The 16,442-nt window shown below is 39.2% G+C and overlaps 1 protein-coding gene across 1 annotated transcript in view; it reads right to left on the reverse strand.

Moving 5' to 3' along the window:
* The window catches only part of LOC122798708 (gastrula zinc finger protein XlCGF57.1-like), a 138,600-nt gene that overhangs the window by 71,309 nt on the left and 50,849 nt on the right, over positions 1–16,442 (reverse strand). The window contains exon 3 of the mRNA XM_044067803.1: positions 5,160–5,282. Coding sequence (XP_043923738.1) covers positions 5,160–5,282 — 123 coding nt within the window. The remainder of the gene's footprint in view (positions 1–5,159; positions 5,283–16,442) is intronic.

The raw sequence follows: 16,442 nt of genomic DNA on the forward strand, positions 1-16,442 counted from the left end.
CATGTACTTACTGTCAGTGCTGTTACCAGACTGAAAACTGTAATTAACTGATCATGTACTTACTGTCAGTGCTGTTACCAGACTGAAAACTGTAATTAACTGATCATGTACTTACTGTCAGTGCTGTTACCAGACTGAAAACTGTAATTAACTGATCATGTACTTACTGTCAGTGCTGTTACCAGACTGAAAACTGTAATTAACTGATCATGTACTTACTGTCAGTGCTGTTACCAGACTGAAAACTGTAATTAACTGATCATGTACTTACTGTCAGTGCTGTTACCAGACTGAAAACTGTAATTAACTGATCATGTACTTACTGTCAGTGCTGTTACCAGACTGAAAACTGTAATTAACTGATCATGTACTTACTGTCAGTGCTGTTACCAGACTGAAAACTGTAATTAACTGATCACGTACTTACTGTCAGTGCTGTTACCAGACTGAAAACTGTAATTAACTGATCATGTACTTACTGTCAGTGCTGTTACCAGACTGAAAACTGTAATTAACTGATCATGTACTTACTGTCAGTGCTGTTACCAGACTGAAAACTGTAATTAACTGATCATGTACTTACTGTCAGTGCTGTTACCAGACTGAAAACTGTAATTAACTGATCATGTACTTACTGTCAGTGCTGTTACCAGACTGAAAACTGTAATTAACTGATCATGTACTTACTGTCAGTGCTGTTACCAGACTGAAAACTGTAATTAACTGATCATGTACTTACTGTCAGTGCTGTTACCAGACTGAAAACTGTAATTAACTGATCATGTACTTACTGTCAGTGCTGTTACCAGACTGAAAACTGTAATTAACTGATCATGTACTTACTGTCAGTGCTGTTACCAGACTGAAAACTGTAATTAACTGATCATGTACTTACTGTCAGTGCTGTTACCAGACTGAAAACTGTAATTAACTGATCATGTACTTACTGTCAGTGCTGTTACCAGACTGAAAACTGTAATTAACTGATCATGTACTTACTGTCAGTGCTGTTACCAGACTGAAAACTGTAATTAACTGATCATGTACTTACTGTCAGTGCTGTTACCAGACTGAAAACTGTAATTAACTGATCATGTACTTACTGTCAGTGCTGTTACCAGACTGAAAACTGTAATTAACTGATCATGTACTTACTGTCAGTGCTGTTACCAGACTGAAAACTGTAATTAACTGATCATGTACTTACTGTCAGTGCTGTTACCAGACTGAAAACTGTAATTAACTGATCATGTACTTACTGTCAGTGCTGTTACCAGACTGAAAACTGTAATTAACTGATCATGTACTTACTGTCAGTGCTGTTACCAGACTGAAAACTGTAATTAACTGATCATGTACTTACTGTCAGTGCTGTTACCAGACTGAAAACTGTAATTAACTGATCATGTACTTACTGTCAGTGCTGTTACCAGACTGAAAACTGTAATTAACTGATCATGTACTTACTGTCAGTGCTGTTACCAGACTGAAAACTGTAATTAACTGATCATGTACTTACTGTCAGTGCTGTTACCAGACTGAAAACTGTAATTAACTGATCATGTACTTACTGTCAGTGCTGTTACCAGACTGAAAACTGTAATTAACTGATCATGTACTTACTGTCAGTGCTGTTACCAGACTGAAAACTGTAATTAACTGATCATGTACTTACTGTCAGTGCTGTTACCAGACTGAAAACTGTAATTAACTGATCATGTACTTACTGTCAGTGCTGTTACCAGACTGAAAACTGTAATTAACTGATCATGTACTTACTGTCAGTGCTGTTACCAGACTGAAAACTGTAATTAACTGATCATGTACTTACTGTCAGTGCTGTTACCAGACTGAAAACTGTAATTAACTGATCATGTACTTACTGTCAGTGCTGTTACCAGACTGAAAACTGTAATTAACTGATCATGTACTTACTGTCAGTGCTGTTACCAGACTGAAAACTGTAATTAACTGATCATGTACTTACTGTCAGTGCTGTTACCAGACTGAAAACTGTAATTAACTGATCATGTACTTACTGTCAGTGCTGTTACCAGACTGAAAACTGTAATTAACTGATCATGTACTTACTGTCAGTGCTGTTACCAGACTGAAAACTGTAATTAACTGATCATGTACTTACTGTCAGTGCTGTTACCAGACTGAAAACTGTAATTAACTGATCATGTACTTACTGTCAGTGCTGTTACCAGACTGAAAACTGTAATTAACTGATCATGTACTTACTGTCAGTGCTGTTACCAGACTGAAAACTGTAATTAACTGATCATGTACTTACTGTCAGTGCTGTTACCAGACTGAAAACTGTAATTAACTGATCATGTACTTACTGTCAGTGCTGTTACCAGACTGAAAACTGTAATTAACTGATCATGTACTTACTGTCAGTGCTGTTACCAGACTGAAAACTGTAATTAACTGATCATGTACTTACTGTCAGTGCTGTTACCAGACTGAAAACTGTAATTAACTGATCATGTACTTACTGTCAGTGCTGTTACCAGACTGAAAACTGTAATTAACTGATCATGTACTTACTGTCAGTGCTGTTACCAGACTGAAAACTGTAATTAACTGATCATGTACTTACTGTCAGTGCTGTTACCAGACTGAAAACTGTAATTAACTGATCATGTACTTACTGTCAGTGCTGTTACCAGACTGAAAACTGTAATTAACTGATCATGTACTTACTGTCAGTGCTGTTACCAGACTGAAAACTGTAATTAACTGATCATGTACTTACTGTCAGTGCTGTTACCAGACTGAAAACTGTAATTAACTGATCATGTACTTACTGTCAGTGCTGTTACCAGACTGAAAACTGTAATTAACTGATCATGTACTTACTGTCAGTGCTGTTACCAGACTGAAAACTGTAATTAACTGATCATGTACTTACTGTCAGTGCTGTTACCAGACTGAAAACTGTAATTAACTGATCATGTACTTACTGTCAGTGCTGTTACCAGACTGAAAACTGTAATTAACTGATCATGTACTTACTGTCAGTGCTGTTACCAGACTGAAAACTGTAATTAACTGATCATGTACTTACTGTCAGTGCTGTTACCAGACTGAAAACTGTAATTAACTGATCATGTACTTACTGTCAGTGCTGTTACCAGACTGAAAACTGTAATTAACTGATCATGTACTTACTGTCAGTGCTGTTACCAGACTGAAAACTGTAATTAACTGATCATGTACTTACTGTCAGTGCTGTTACCAGACTGAAAACTGTAATTAACTGATCATGTACTTACTGTCAGTGCTGTTACCAGACTGAAAACTGTAATTAACTGATCATGTACTTACTGTCAGTGCTGTTACCAGACTGAAAACTGTAATTAACTGATCATGTACTTACTGTCAGTGCTGTTACCAGACTGAAAACTGTAATTAACTGATCATGTACTTACTGTCAGTGCTGTTACCAGACTGAAAACTGTAATTAACTGATCATGTACTTACTGTCAGTGCTGTTACCAGACTGAAAACTGTAATTAACTGATCATGTACTTACTGTCAGTGCTGTTACCAGACTGAAAACTGTAATTAACTGATCATGTACTTACTGTCAGTGCTGTTACCAGACTGAAAACTGTAATTAACTGATCATGTACTTACTGTCAGTGCTGTTACCAGACTGAAAACTGTAATTAACTGATCATGTACTTACTGTCAGTGCTGTTACCAGACTGAAAACTGTAATTAACTGATCATGTACTTACTGTCAGTGCTGTTACCAGACTGAAAACTGTAATTAACTGATCATGTACTTACTGTCAGTGCTGTTACCAGACTGAAAACTGTAATTAACTGATCATGTACTTACTGTCAGTGCTGTTACCAGACTGAAAACTGTAATTAACTGATCATGTACTTACTGTCAGTGCTGTTACCAGACTGAAAACTGTAATTAACTGATCATGTACTTACTGTCAGTGCTGTTACCAGACTGAAAACTGTAATTAACTGATCATGTACTTACTGTCAGTGCTGTTACCAGACTGAAAACTGTAATTAACTGATCATGTACTTACTGTCAGTGCTGTTACCAGACTGAAAACTGTAATTAACTGATCATGTACTTACTGTCAGTGCTGTTACCAGACTGAAAACTGTAATTAACTGATCATGTACTTACTGTCAGTGCTGTTACCAGACTGAAAACTGTAATTAACTGATCATGTACTTACTGTCAGTGCTGTTACCAGACTGAAAACTGTAATTAACTGATCATGTACTTACTGTCAGTGCTGTTACCAGACTGAAAACTGTAATTAACTGATCATGTACTTACTGTCAGTGCTGTTACCAGACTGAAAACTGTAATTAACTGATCATGTACTTACTGTCAGTGCTGTTACCAGACTGAAAACTGTAATTAACTGATCATGTACTTACTGTCAGTGCTGTTACCAGACTGAAAACTGTAATTAACTGATCATGTACTTACTGTCAGTGCTGTTACCAGACTGAAAACTGTAATTAACTGATCATGTACTTACTGTCAGTGCTGTTACCAGACTGAAAACTGTAATTAACTGATCATGTACTTACTGTCAGTGCTGTTACCAGACTGAAAACTGTAATTAACTGATCATGTACTTACTGTCAGTGCTGTTACCAGACTGAAAACTGTAATTAACTGATCATGTACTTACTGTCAGTGCTGTTACCAGACTGAAAACTGTAATTAACTGATCATGTACTTACTGTCAGTGCTGTTACCAGACTGAAAACTGTAATTAACTGATCGTGTACTTACTGTCAGTGCTGTTACCAGACTGAAAACTGTAATTAACTGATCATGTACTTACTGTCAGTGCTGTTACCAGACTGAAAACTGTAATTAACTGATCGTGTACTTACTGTCAGTGCTGTTACCAGACTGAAAACTGTAATTAACTGATCATGTACTTACTGTCAGTGCTGTTACCAGACTGAAAACTGTAATTAACTGATCATGTACTTACTGTCAGTGCTGTTACCAGACTGAAAACTGTAATTACCTGATCATGTACTTACTGTCAGTGCTGTTACCAGACTGAAAACTGTAATTAACTGATCATGTACTTACTGTCAGTGCTGTTACCAGACTGAAAACTGTAATTAACTGATCATGTACTTACTGTCAGCGCTGTTACCAGGAAGCTGCGTTTGTTGAACCGTTATTCCTCCGTCACTGTCACCAGGTGGAATTGTCTCATCTTTCTTAATAAATAACCAGAGTTGGTCCACTGGGATGTTGTAACCTGAAAATAATCAGGAATCGTTACAGAAGTTTATGCTAGGTTTATAGTGATTTATTCCTACCTAACTGGTGGGCTTTGAAAACAATACATGTACCAGAGCAAAGAAACAACTTCGTAATCAGCCACGGGTGAAGACTGTAGTAATCAGCCACGGGTGAAGACTGGCTACCTTGTCAGACAAACGGCTCTGTTCTAAACTCCTTTACTATTGCTCCATTATGCTACTCTTGGAATGACCAGTGCTAGGCCATGTAACTTAAAAAAACGTAGCCCTCCCTTTCCTTTATAATGAGAAATTAAAACAAATCTTAAAATACACCTAATCATCATCTTCTTTCGGCTGTTCCAGTTAGGGGTCGCCAGAGCCGATCATCTGTTTCCATTTCTTCCTGTCCTCTGCATCCTGCTCTGTCACACCAAGCACCTGCATGTCCTCTCTCACCGCATCCATAAACCTTATCTTAGGCCTTCCTCTTTTCCTGTTACCTGGCAGCTTCATCCTTAGCATCTTTTTCCCCAATATACTCAGCATCCCTCCTCAGCACATGTCCAAACCAAGATAATCTTGCCTCTCTGGCTTTGTCTCCAAACCTTCCAACCTGGGCTGACCCTCTAATATACTTACTCCTGATCCGGTTCACCCTGGTCACACCCAGTGCAAATAACTCTGCCACACCCAGCTCTAACATCTACCTTTTTGTCAATGCCACTGTCTCCAACACATATAACATAGCTGGTCTCACTACCTTCTTGTAGACCTTCCCTTTCACTCTTATTGGTACTCGCCTGTCACAAATCACTCATGACACTCTTCTCCACCCACTCCATCCTGCCTGTACTCTCTTCTTCACCTCTCTTTAACACACTCACCATTACTCTGAACTATTGATCCCAAGTATTAAAACTCATCCATCTTCGCAACCTCTACTCCTTGCATCCTCACCATTCCTCTAGCCTCCTTCTCATTCACACACATATATTCTGTCTTAGTCCTGCTGACCTTCATTCCTCTTCTCTCTAGAGCATATCTTAAAATACACCTAATCATTAAACTTAAAATCACTATCATACAAAAGACTTTCAAATCATTAAACCTATATTATGCATTCACTTCCCTACAACCAATCCACCTTAACCCCAATCACAAAATGAATAATAATATGATTAACCTAAACAAGTATCCCCCCTTCAAGAAACTAACCATCTCTGATACATTTCCCTTCAAGAACAATACTATCACTGAAATGAGAACACAATTAAAGCTCCCTAAAAGTTGTACAATAATTTTAAGGCAAATTTGAGACCTTAGCCATTACATCATAGACCATCCTGATATCAACGCAAATGACATTCAAACCTGTAAACCCACATGGACCTCATATCCTCAAACAAAAAAATGTCATCTAACTCCTACAAACTTATTCTATCATAGGTTCATAGGTGTGTACTAGGCCAATGGCCCTGGAGCCTTGACAAGCCTAGCCCATAGAAGTGCCCTGGCATTATGCTGCCATTATTTCCCGGTGCCTCTATCAAGTACAGCAACTGGAGTGATCCCTGGGGTTAACTTTTTATTTCCCATCCACTCATCAAGATTTCACTTGAAAAGTGCCAGTGAGGTGCGCGGCTTGACATGTATGGGAAGTCTATTCCAGAGCATGGGCAGTCTCTGGGTTATGAACCTGTCCCTCCAGCATGTTCTGTTGATTGTGGTAATAAGGTTGAGGTCCCTGGAGCGTGTGGTGCAGAAGGATTGGGATTTCTTTAGGTGCAACATTTCTAACAGGGCTGGGTCAGACATGGATTTGTAAGTTGAGCAGAGATCGCCTCTTAATAGATGATATGAGACAGAAAAAAGCTGGAGTTTTTTTTGAGTCTGTCCATGTAAGGCATGTGTTTAAGGCCTAGAATCCTCTTCGTAAGGTACTTTTGTGGCCTTTCCGGCTGTTGCAGCTGTTTAGTGATGTACATGCCAAATGGGGCATTATACTCGATGATTGGTCTAATAAGGGAAGAGTAGAGACAGAGAGAGAGATGATGACCTGTTTTTTCCTGGATGCAAAACCCGTAGTAAGGAGATGTGACACATAGAAGGACTTTCTGATCACAGTGGCAATGTGGTGGTCGAAGGAGAGGTTGCTGTCAACCTGTGTTCCCAGATCTCTTATAACACCTTCTGTGTTCAGTGGGCTACGATCAATGTGGTAATTAGTGGGAACTGAGTTTTTCCCAAAGGGAATGACAATGCATTTTTTGGCATTAAGCTTAAGGCCATGGTTTTGACACCAGCCATTGGTCTCAGTAAGGCCTTTCTGTATGATGTCTACATCACTTGGGGAGTTAATAATGGCTCCCAGCTTGCAATCGTCGGCAAACTTGGTCAGCCTGAGTCTCTCCATGTTGGCCTGGACTTCTCAGAAGTAGATGCCAAACAGGAGAAGACCCAGGACCAATCCTTGTGGGACTCCACTCATGACTGGTCGGCAGTCTGACTTGGAGTCTGCTACTTTCACATTGCAGGTTCTTATCTGTGAGCCAATTTGCAACCCACCTAGAGATATAGGGGTTGATGCTTATTTGATGAGTCTATCAATAATCCCCGAGTGGGGAATCATATCAAAGGCCTTGGCCAGATCGAGGTAGGCTGTATGAACTGCCTTGCCCTCATCCACAGCTCTGGTGACGGACTCAAAGAAGTCAACCAGGTTGAGCAGGCATGACCTACTATTCAGAAAACCAAATTGCGTGGGATCCAGAGTTTGGAGATTCCCTATATCCTTGTTAATTACGTCCCTGATGATGAAGATTCCTTATATCCTTGTTAATTACATCCATGATGATGCATTCCATAGCCTTACATATCAGACTTGTCAGGCTAATGGGATGATAATTCCTAGGGTCTGTAGTCACTCCCTTTATGGAGAGGAATGACTGTAGCAATGCGCCATTCTGTAGGGACAAAGCCTGAGGTGAGGCTGTGACTGAACAGGGCGCACACGTGTGCTGCCAGTTCACTTTTTAGTTCATGTAGAACACAGCCAGGGATATTGTCGGATCCCATGGAAGCTGTATTCTTGGCCTTGGACAATACAGCTTTAACCTGTGCTGCAGTAATGCTGGGTGCCTGGCATTCTTCTGGTATTGTGATTGGTCCTTTGGGGGGGGTGAAGTGAGGGGTAAAGTTGGCACTGAATCTGTCGGCCAGTATGTTGGCAATATCTGTTGGCTCAGTATAGGAGGTACCATTGTGCAGTAACTCAGAGCAAATCTGGTTATTGCCATGGAGTTTCTTGTTAAAACTGTAGAAGGCTTTGTGGTTGTTTTTACTGTCTGCCGCAATTCTGCCTTCATAGCTAGCTTTAGAGGTTTTGATGAGGAATCTCAACTTTTTGTTTAGGCTAATAAGGGAGTTTTCCCAGTCTTGTGACTTCACTATTTCTGCAACAGTTCTGTCGTAGAGTTAGTTAATGGCAGTGGACCACCAGATTTGCTTCCTTTTTTTGGAAAAGAGCGTCTTGGTTCTGTTGGGTATGGCTAGTTCCATGCATTTATGTACATGTTCGTACAGTGCATCGGTGTATGCTTCGGTGGTCATGCACCTATTTTCCATTTGCATGTGTGCCGGGAAGTTAGCCACCTCTGTTTTTAGGAGACCAAAGTCAGCTTTGGAGACATTTTTCATGGTGGTTAAATTTGCTGGTGGTGTGGATGAGATGTGGATTTCCATGGTAAGTTAGTTTGTGGCCAGATCTAACCAGGGAGGAATTGAGTACTGGAGCAGAGCAACAGTTGCCCATGTTAGTAATACCCAGATCAAGGATGTTGCTTCCTATAGTGGGGGTAAGAATGAGCTGGTCCAGTGCATTGGAATTAATGAATTCCAGGAAGCATTGGGCAAGTGTATTGGTGCAGGAGTAGTTTTCCCAGTTGATGGAGGGGTAGTTGAAGTCACCCAGTATGAGAGTGTTGGGTTGGACCCCATTACTTTCCAGAGTGCTTAGGAACATGGAATGAGAGTCTTGGGACATGGCTGGGGACCTATAACAGGCTACGACCTGAATCGCCATCTTATCCACTGTTAGTTGTACCTGAAGTATCTCCACTGCATTATGCTGAGATACTAGTCTGGAGGTGTGCATATCCTTTATGAATATAGAGATGCCACCAGGTTTGGAGCTTCGGTCCATTTTCTGGGGCCGAAAGGTGTGGAATGAGTTGTAGCTTGGTAGTGCAGGGGTGCTTTCTGCTGCTTTAAAACAGGTCTCCGTTACAGCACAAATGTTGATGTTCTCCATTTTGAGGAGTGCTTCAATTGAGCGCATCTTGAAGATTAAGACTTCTAGCATTGAGAAGCATGACCCTTAGATTGCATTTATTTATAGCTGCTATGGTGGTAATTTTGTCTTTGGAAAACCGCCTAAAAAAGGCACTACAGGGGTGGCAAGAGTCTTAGCCAGTACCCGGAAACCTACGTGGTGACAGATGCAGGCCATCTCTGGCAAAGCATCGAGGTCTGTCAATCATGTCATTCCCAAGCAGACAGATACCCAGAATCTTAGCCAATTGTTGAAGTCAATCATTTTTTGCTTGTACTGTGGTATCATTCTGAGCAATGGTAGGATGCTGCTCAGGGCAACGGTCATACCTGCCTGGGCCACATAATCCGAGAGCTCCTCCATGTCTCTTTTCAAGTAGTCCAGGGAGATACGCCTCAGGTCATTCACACCCACTTGGACAATGACAGACTCATACTTGTTGTGGAGTGTTATGTGTTGGATCCTGGCACCGGACAGACAGTTGACTGTTGCCTTCTCCTTATTCAACCTAGTGAGTGGGACATCAGTGTGCCTCACTATCGAGTCACCTATGATTAGTGTATTGGGCAAGCTGTTTTGCCCTAGGGGCTTAGGTTGAGGGGCACACTATGTAGGTGAGCTGTGTGTCTTGTGATTTGTGCTGTATTGTGGTGGTCGAGTGTGTTTCTGATTTGGAGGTCTATGCTGTTTGGGTAGATTTCTATTGAGACCCTCAGCGAAGGTGAGTGTGTGGCTTGTGTTTTTATGTGAGAGCTGTGATGGTGGGTGTTCTGGAAGGCTGTGTGTTCCATGTGGTGTGGTGCAGATGTTCACCTTCTCCTCTTGACCAGCTATTCTGGTCTTGGTTGGAGAGTGCATGCCTTCCAGTTTGGCTATATAAGTGCATCTCTCACAAGTCTGAGTGCTGGGAGGTAAGAGGATAGGGTTGTCTGTGTACATGAGGCAGTTGCTACACTGCCTCAGAATGCCCAAGTTCACCAGGTTAATAGGAGAAAGCACAGGGAACTGACCTTTAGACAAGCCAGGAGGGAGGGTCATTATTAAGTACTGGAGCCGTTTCCTTATAGGATGTTTAGTGCTGTTAGCACTTATGCGTGCTACAATAATTGCTACAAGTAACCAGATGAAGTGCTAGGTGAATAAGCTAGTTAAATGCAAGAGAAAAGATAACTAGCAAGATCTAAGGGAAAAATTGAAGAGCAGACTTCTGGCACTGCTAATAGTTTACCTTAGCTTAGTGGTGCTGCACGACATGCAAACATGGGCTTTTAAAGCAGAACCTTGAAAGCTAGAAACCACTCCTCTTATGGTAGATAGGCTACCTAGTGCTTACCACTCCCACTGATATGCTGAGAGGATTCCCTCTAACACAGAAAGGTCCGGGGAACTGAGAAATTACAATACAGTCCTGAATACAGCAACTCTGTATCTGGACTACTCTACTAACAGGAAATGTGGGAAAACAAGCTAGATTTTTTTTTAATACAACAGTTGCAAATGAGCAAATTGATTTAAACAAATTAACCAATAAAAAGCTCAAAACTGAGCCCTGTTCCAGCAGTCTTCAGACAAGTTCTAGTTACACACACCTGCCACTAGGGTGCAGGGGCACCTTCTCCAAAAAGAGATTGCCTAGATTAGTGCTCAGGTTATACAAACAAAGCTAGATTCAGCAGATCTGACTCTAGTCTATGCTACAGAAAACAAGGCACACCAACTTCAGAAAGAAACTGTTTTTAACCTGAAATTCCCAGCTCAGAAGGGCAGAATCTACCCTCTCCTCCCACAAAAGAGTGCAGACCACAAACCTTCTTAATGTAAAATAACTGGCCTGAAGCCCAAGTGCTTAAACCAGAATTAATACACTTTTAGAATAACAGACACTAAGCCTCCAATTAGCAACTCCCAACTTAGAAGGATGTCCTGCCACAAGAGTGCAGACCACAAACCTTCTTAATGTAAAACAACTAGTCTGAAGCCCAAGTGCTTAAACCAAAAGGCTTAGAATAAAAGTTACAATTTAATCAGGCTACTAACAAGCAGTAATAAATGCAGCAGAATAAATGCAATTAAATACTTTTAAGAACAAGCAGCAAAAGCAAAATAAAGTAATAAAGTAGGAAGAAACACAAATACAGTAAAAGCAGATGAATAAAGTGCATTTTGTTTTGGTTAAGTGGGAAGGGATGAAACACGATAACTTAAGGTTGATAAACTAAGTTGGGAGGGTGGCCTAATAGTTAAGGTGTTTGCCTTACAAACACAAAGTGCAGGGTTTGAGTCTCACAAGGGATAGTTGGCTAGGCTTAAAATGGCTCACAAGGGCAGTTAGCTTAGTACTATCTATGAACCTATGAAAAAAACATTTGGGTTGGGAGGGTGGCCTAATGGTTAAGGTGTTTGCCTTACAAACACAAGGTGCAGGGTTCAAGTCTCACAAGGGATAATTGGCTAGGCTTAAAATGGCTCGCAAGGGCAGTTAGCTTAGTACTAACCTATGAACCTATGAACCTATGAAGAGGGTGGGCCTTCCCAAATGATCTCTCTCTACTCAGTAGAATAAGCTGATGAGATGGGACTGGGAGGAGTGCCCAAAATGACATTTATAGTGGGGGTGGGCAACTCAAAAGCCACCAAATTTAAGAACACAACAAGGTCTGGGTGGGTGGGGAACTCTTAAAACTCCAACAGAACAGAAAACTTCAAACAAAACAAATGTAATACTAGAATACGATACAAAATAGAAGTGATCAAACCTTAAATAAAGAGCTTCAAATCAAAATTAAATGCAGAGATGATGCAGACCACACAAAGCATCAATCAAAATGTAAAAAGAAGTTATTTTATTCTAGTTACTTGAAGGAAATCGGTCCTTCAATCACAAACAAACCAATATCTCAAGCGATCCAGCTTACCTCCAAACTTATTCCCCTTAAAAATCTTAAATATACCACAGATCATGATACTTCATAACACCTTTCTTACTCCAATCATTCTAAGTAAAATATAACCAACCAGCTCTCCATTCTGCTTCTACTGTGATAATCACAAGGCTGATCTCCTCCACATCTTCTGGCGCTGCAAGTGCACCTACAAGCTACGGTGCTCACTTAGAGTCCTACTAGAAAAAAATGGGCTATGAAAAAGCAACCTTATTTTGGAAACTAGCGCTCCTACACATCACCCCCGCTGGCCTGACTAAACTGCAAACATGTATATTAATAACACTAGTTTCATTACTTAAATACATTACATTGGAAGGACAGACCATCACTCAGTGAAACAAGTGGCGACCAGACACCTACTAGCTCACAAATATTTAACATACACTCAGAAATCCCACACCCACTTTACAGAACTTTGGAAATCCCTTTTTGAACACATTCTAATTGGAAGATGGTATACATAATTAAGGACGGACTTTTGGAATATGTGTAAATAGTTTTCACTATTTTGCTTTTATGTTTTATTATTCAGCAATGCATTCACTGGTCATATTGTTACCTGTCAATTATCATTGTTATGTTCACTGTATCTGTATTCATAAAAAAGAAAATAAAAGATTTTACACAAAAAAAAAAAAGACTTAAAAACTTTCCCACATACTCTGTATGAATGCTATCTCAGCACCTACTGTTTTTCCTGACACTGAATTTCAGAAACATTCATTTCTATCCATACTCATTAAAAAATTCTCTTTCTCTGTGTTACTGCTTTAAGCAGATAAATGCAGTAATGACATCATTCACTGCAAACCAACCAAGAACAAAGGCAATCAGATTACATGCATTACAATAAAGAAACACAGGGCAAACAAAAGTAAGATCAGAAAGTCTGAACAGAATGAGCAGAGAGTAAGGCAATGCACAAGAGATTAAACTGAGTGAAGAAATAAACACAAGGCTAAACACTACACTTGTTATCTTACAATTCAATGCCTTGTGTCGGTCATCTTGCAATCTGCAATTAACCTGTACAAATGCAAGCTTTTTTTTTTTTTTTTTTTTTAAGTAACACCAAGTTCTAGACCATCAAAGCTTACCTGTCAGGGAGGCATGCATGCAGTTTGACAATGTGCAGTTATGTCACTTGCAGGAAATGCATTCCTGACACAGATTTTAGAGTTGAAAATGCCATATCACCTAAAAACAATTTGGTAAGACATTGCAAAGTTGTACATTTTTTAAACTTCAGTTTATTAATTTTACTCTAGTCCTAGAAACTTTTCACCACAACCTTAGTCAAACACTCAGAAAAAGGTGAGAAACAGAAAAAATGTAGAGCTAACATATGAAAATGTACAAAAGTAAGATGCGTATTGTCAATATGCAGTTAAATGAAACAAGATGAACCGCTATATACTATTATTATTATACAAGAGTTAACATGTGGTCTTGTGAATATTTCACATACACAGAAAACAGAATATCAGAACACATTTGTAAACACAGAATGCTATAATGAAAGCAATGACTGTGCAAAATGCATAAAAACATGTAAAGATTACCAAGGTAAGTATTTATTTTAGTTATTATTTAGAGATGTTAGTTTCCCATGAAAGTCTGACTGCATCTAAAGTACACAATTTCAGTGTAGGCCCAGGGAGAAAAGCTCCAGTGTACATCATTTACACAATAATATATACAGTTGATACAGCTGTATCACATTTTAAATGTACAGCTAAGGTAAAATTGATTACATTATCACAAGAATATTTACATTGTAGAAGAGAAGTCACGTGACCAGTAACATTTTAAATGCACAGTTCAGGTAAGACTGATTACATTGTTACAAAAATATTTACGTTGTGGAAGATAAATCATAAGTGGCAGTACAAGGTGCACAACGTTAGTCCCGGGTTCAAATTCAGGTAAAACTGATTACATTATTACAAAAATATTTATGTTGTGGAAGATAAATCATAAGTGGCAGTACAAGGTGCACAACGTTAGTCCTGGGTTCAATACCAGATCAGTATAAATGATGAAGATGATTGGAGGAAATGAGATTCAAAGTATAAGGTAGTTCAGGTTGGGTGATATCAAATAAGGAAAGAGTAACAGGTCCATGATTTAGTTAAAAATCCTTCTACTGCATGTTTTAAAGCTAAGAGATTAGAACTGGCTCTGATACTGTTTGGTAATATAGGCCTTGTCCTACTGATTTATTGGGTTTATACACAGACACAAGTTGTTTATCCTCGGAGTAAGGGATCTTTTAGGAAGATAGTCATGCAGTATGGAGCTGAGTGCTGGGCAGACATTAGAGGCCAGAGTCAATAACACCTACACTAGGTGTACACAATATGTATTCAAGAACATCCTTAACACTTTTTTCCACTTTATAGTCACTAAGAAAGATTACGCTTTAAGTGTACAAGTAGACTACACTTTCTGGTAACCTTTAGGAATCCCCCTTAGTATTTAAAGCTGCACAAAAATCTGTAAGAAAACTAAAATTAGGAGGAAGAAGATGTGAGTTATGTTTGTGTTGTCTGTTCACTCAGCACAGTGTACACTTAGTATAGGTGTTAATGAATCCCATGGTAGGTTTATATATGATTTTGCATATAGTTATAAACTGTAAAAAAAAAAAAAAAAATATGTGATTATGTGGAAGCTGAAGCGATGTGAGAAACGGAAGGGCAATACAGAGATGGGTGTGAAGGGTTGTGCTCGTTGCAACATTTAACAGTTTTATTAGAACATGATTCAAGTTTTGATTTTAGTGATATGAAGGTTGGTGAAAATAGGTACTCGTGAAGGTAAGAGTAAGGTGGTGGTATGGTTAGTTTTGGTAGAAGTATTTAGAAAATGTTTATATCTGTATAATATCCCTAATTTGTATGTGTTGTTTTGCTACTGCTTTGGATATGATGATCAAATTTAAAGTTTTCATCTATTTTAACTTCTAATAGTATAGGACTGGGAACAACTTTGATTTCTGGGTTGTTTTGAGAAAGGATTATAAACTGTTTTTCATGTGTGACTGTTTTAGGTGTAAAGAGGAGACATTTAGTTTTTTTAAGGGTTGTCATACTTGGGAATTGCTAAGACATGCTTCAATAGAGTTGAAGGCTTCTTGGGTTATCTGCTGAAAGTGTAATAGATTTTATGAAGAGCAAATTATAATAGAGCTGTCTGCATACTAAATAAGTTATCCATGGCAAACTATGAAGATTGCTGATAAAAAAAAAAAAAAAAACACATTAAAAAGAAGGTGACCAAGAATAAATCCTTTGGGAACTCCAGTGGAGTTAAGTAAGTATGGGGAGAGGGTACCCTGCTATATTACTGATGGCTGCCTTTAGGATAGATAGCTAGTAAGCAATTCAACAGTGTGGAGAAACAGTGTCAAATATTTTTGACAGATCTATAAATAGTGCAGACACTATTCTACTAGTGTCCCTAGCAATGTTAACAGTGTTTAATAAAGATAGTAGAGCTGCTGTTGTACTGTGGACTGGTCTAAAGCCATGTTGAGTTGAGGTTAATTTAGGAGTAGATTTTGAATAAACTGTTGATGTACACATTTCTCTACTAGTTTGGAGAGGGGGAGAGGATTGCTTAGTAAATATCAGTCACAAAGTTCTTCTAGCAGTAAGAGATTGTGTTTTCATAAAGCATGTGTGACATGACTACTACACTAGGAGGAGCACAGGAGAAGAAAGGCATGAATGGGAATTGTGGGAACAATACATACAGAGGAAGAACGAGGTATAAAAGAAGGCAGAATATGAATGAGCCATGTAATGTTTGACTGACAATGACTGGATAGATTATATGTGATGTATAATGTTTGCAACTAAAATTATGTCAGTACGGTATTTAATCTAAAATGCTTG

Source organism: Protopterus annectens, chromosome 3.part1 (assembly GCF_019279795.1).
Source record: "Protopterus annectens isolate FY-2018-M chromosome 3.part1, PAN1.0, whole genome shotgun sequence".
Classification (NCBI taxonomy): Eukaryota; Metazoa; Chordata; order Ceratodontiformes; family Protopteridae; genus Protopterus; species Protopterus annectens.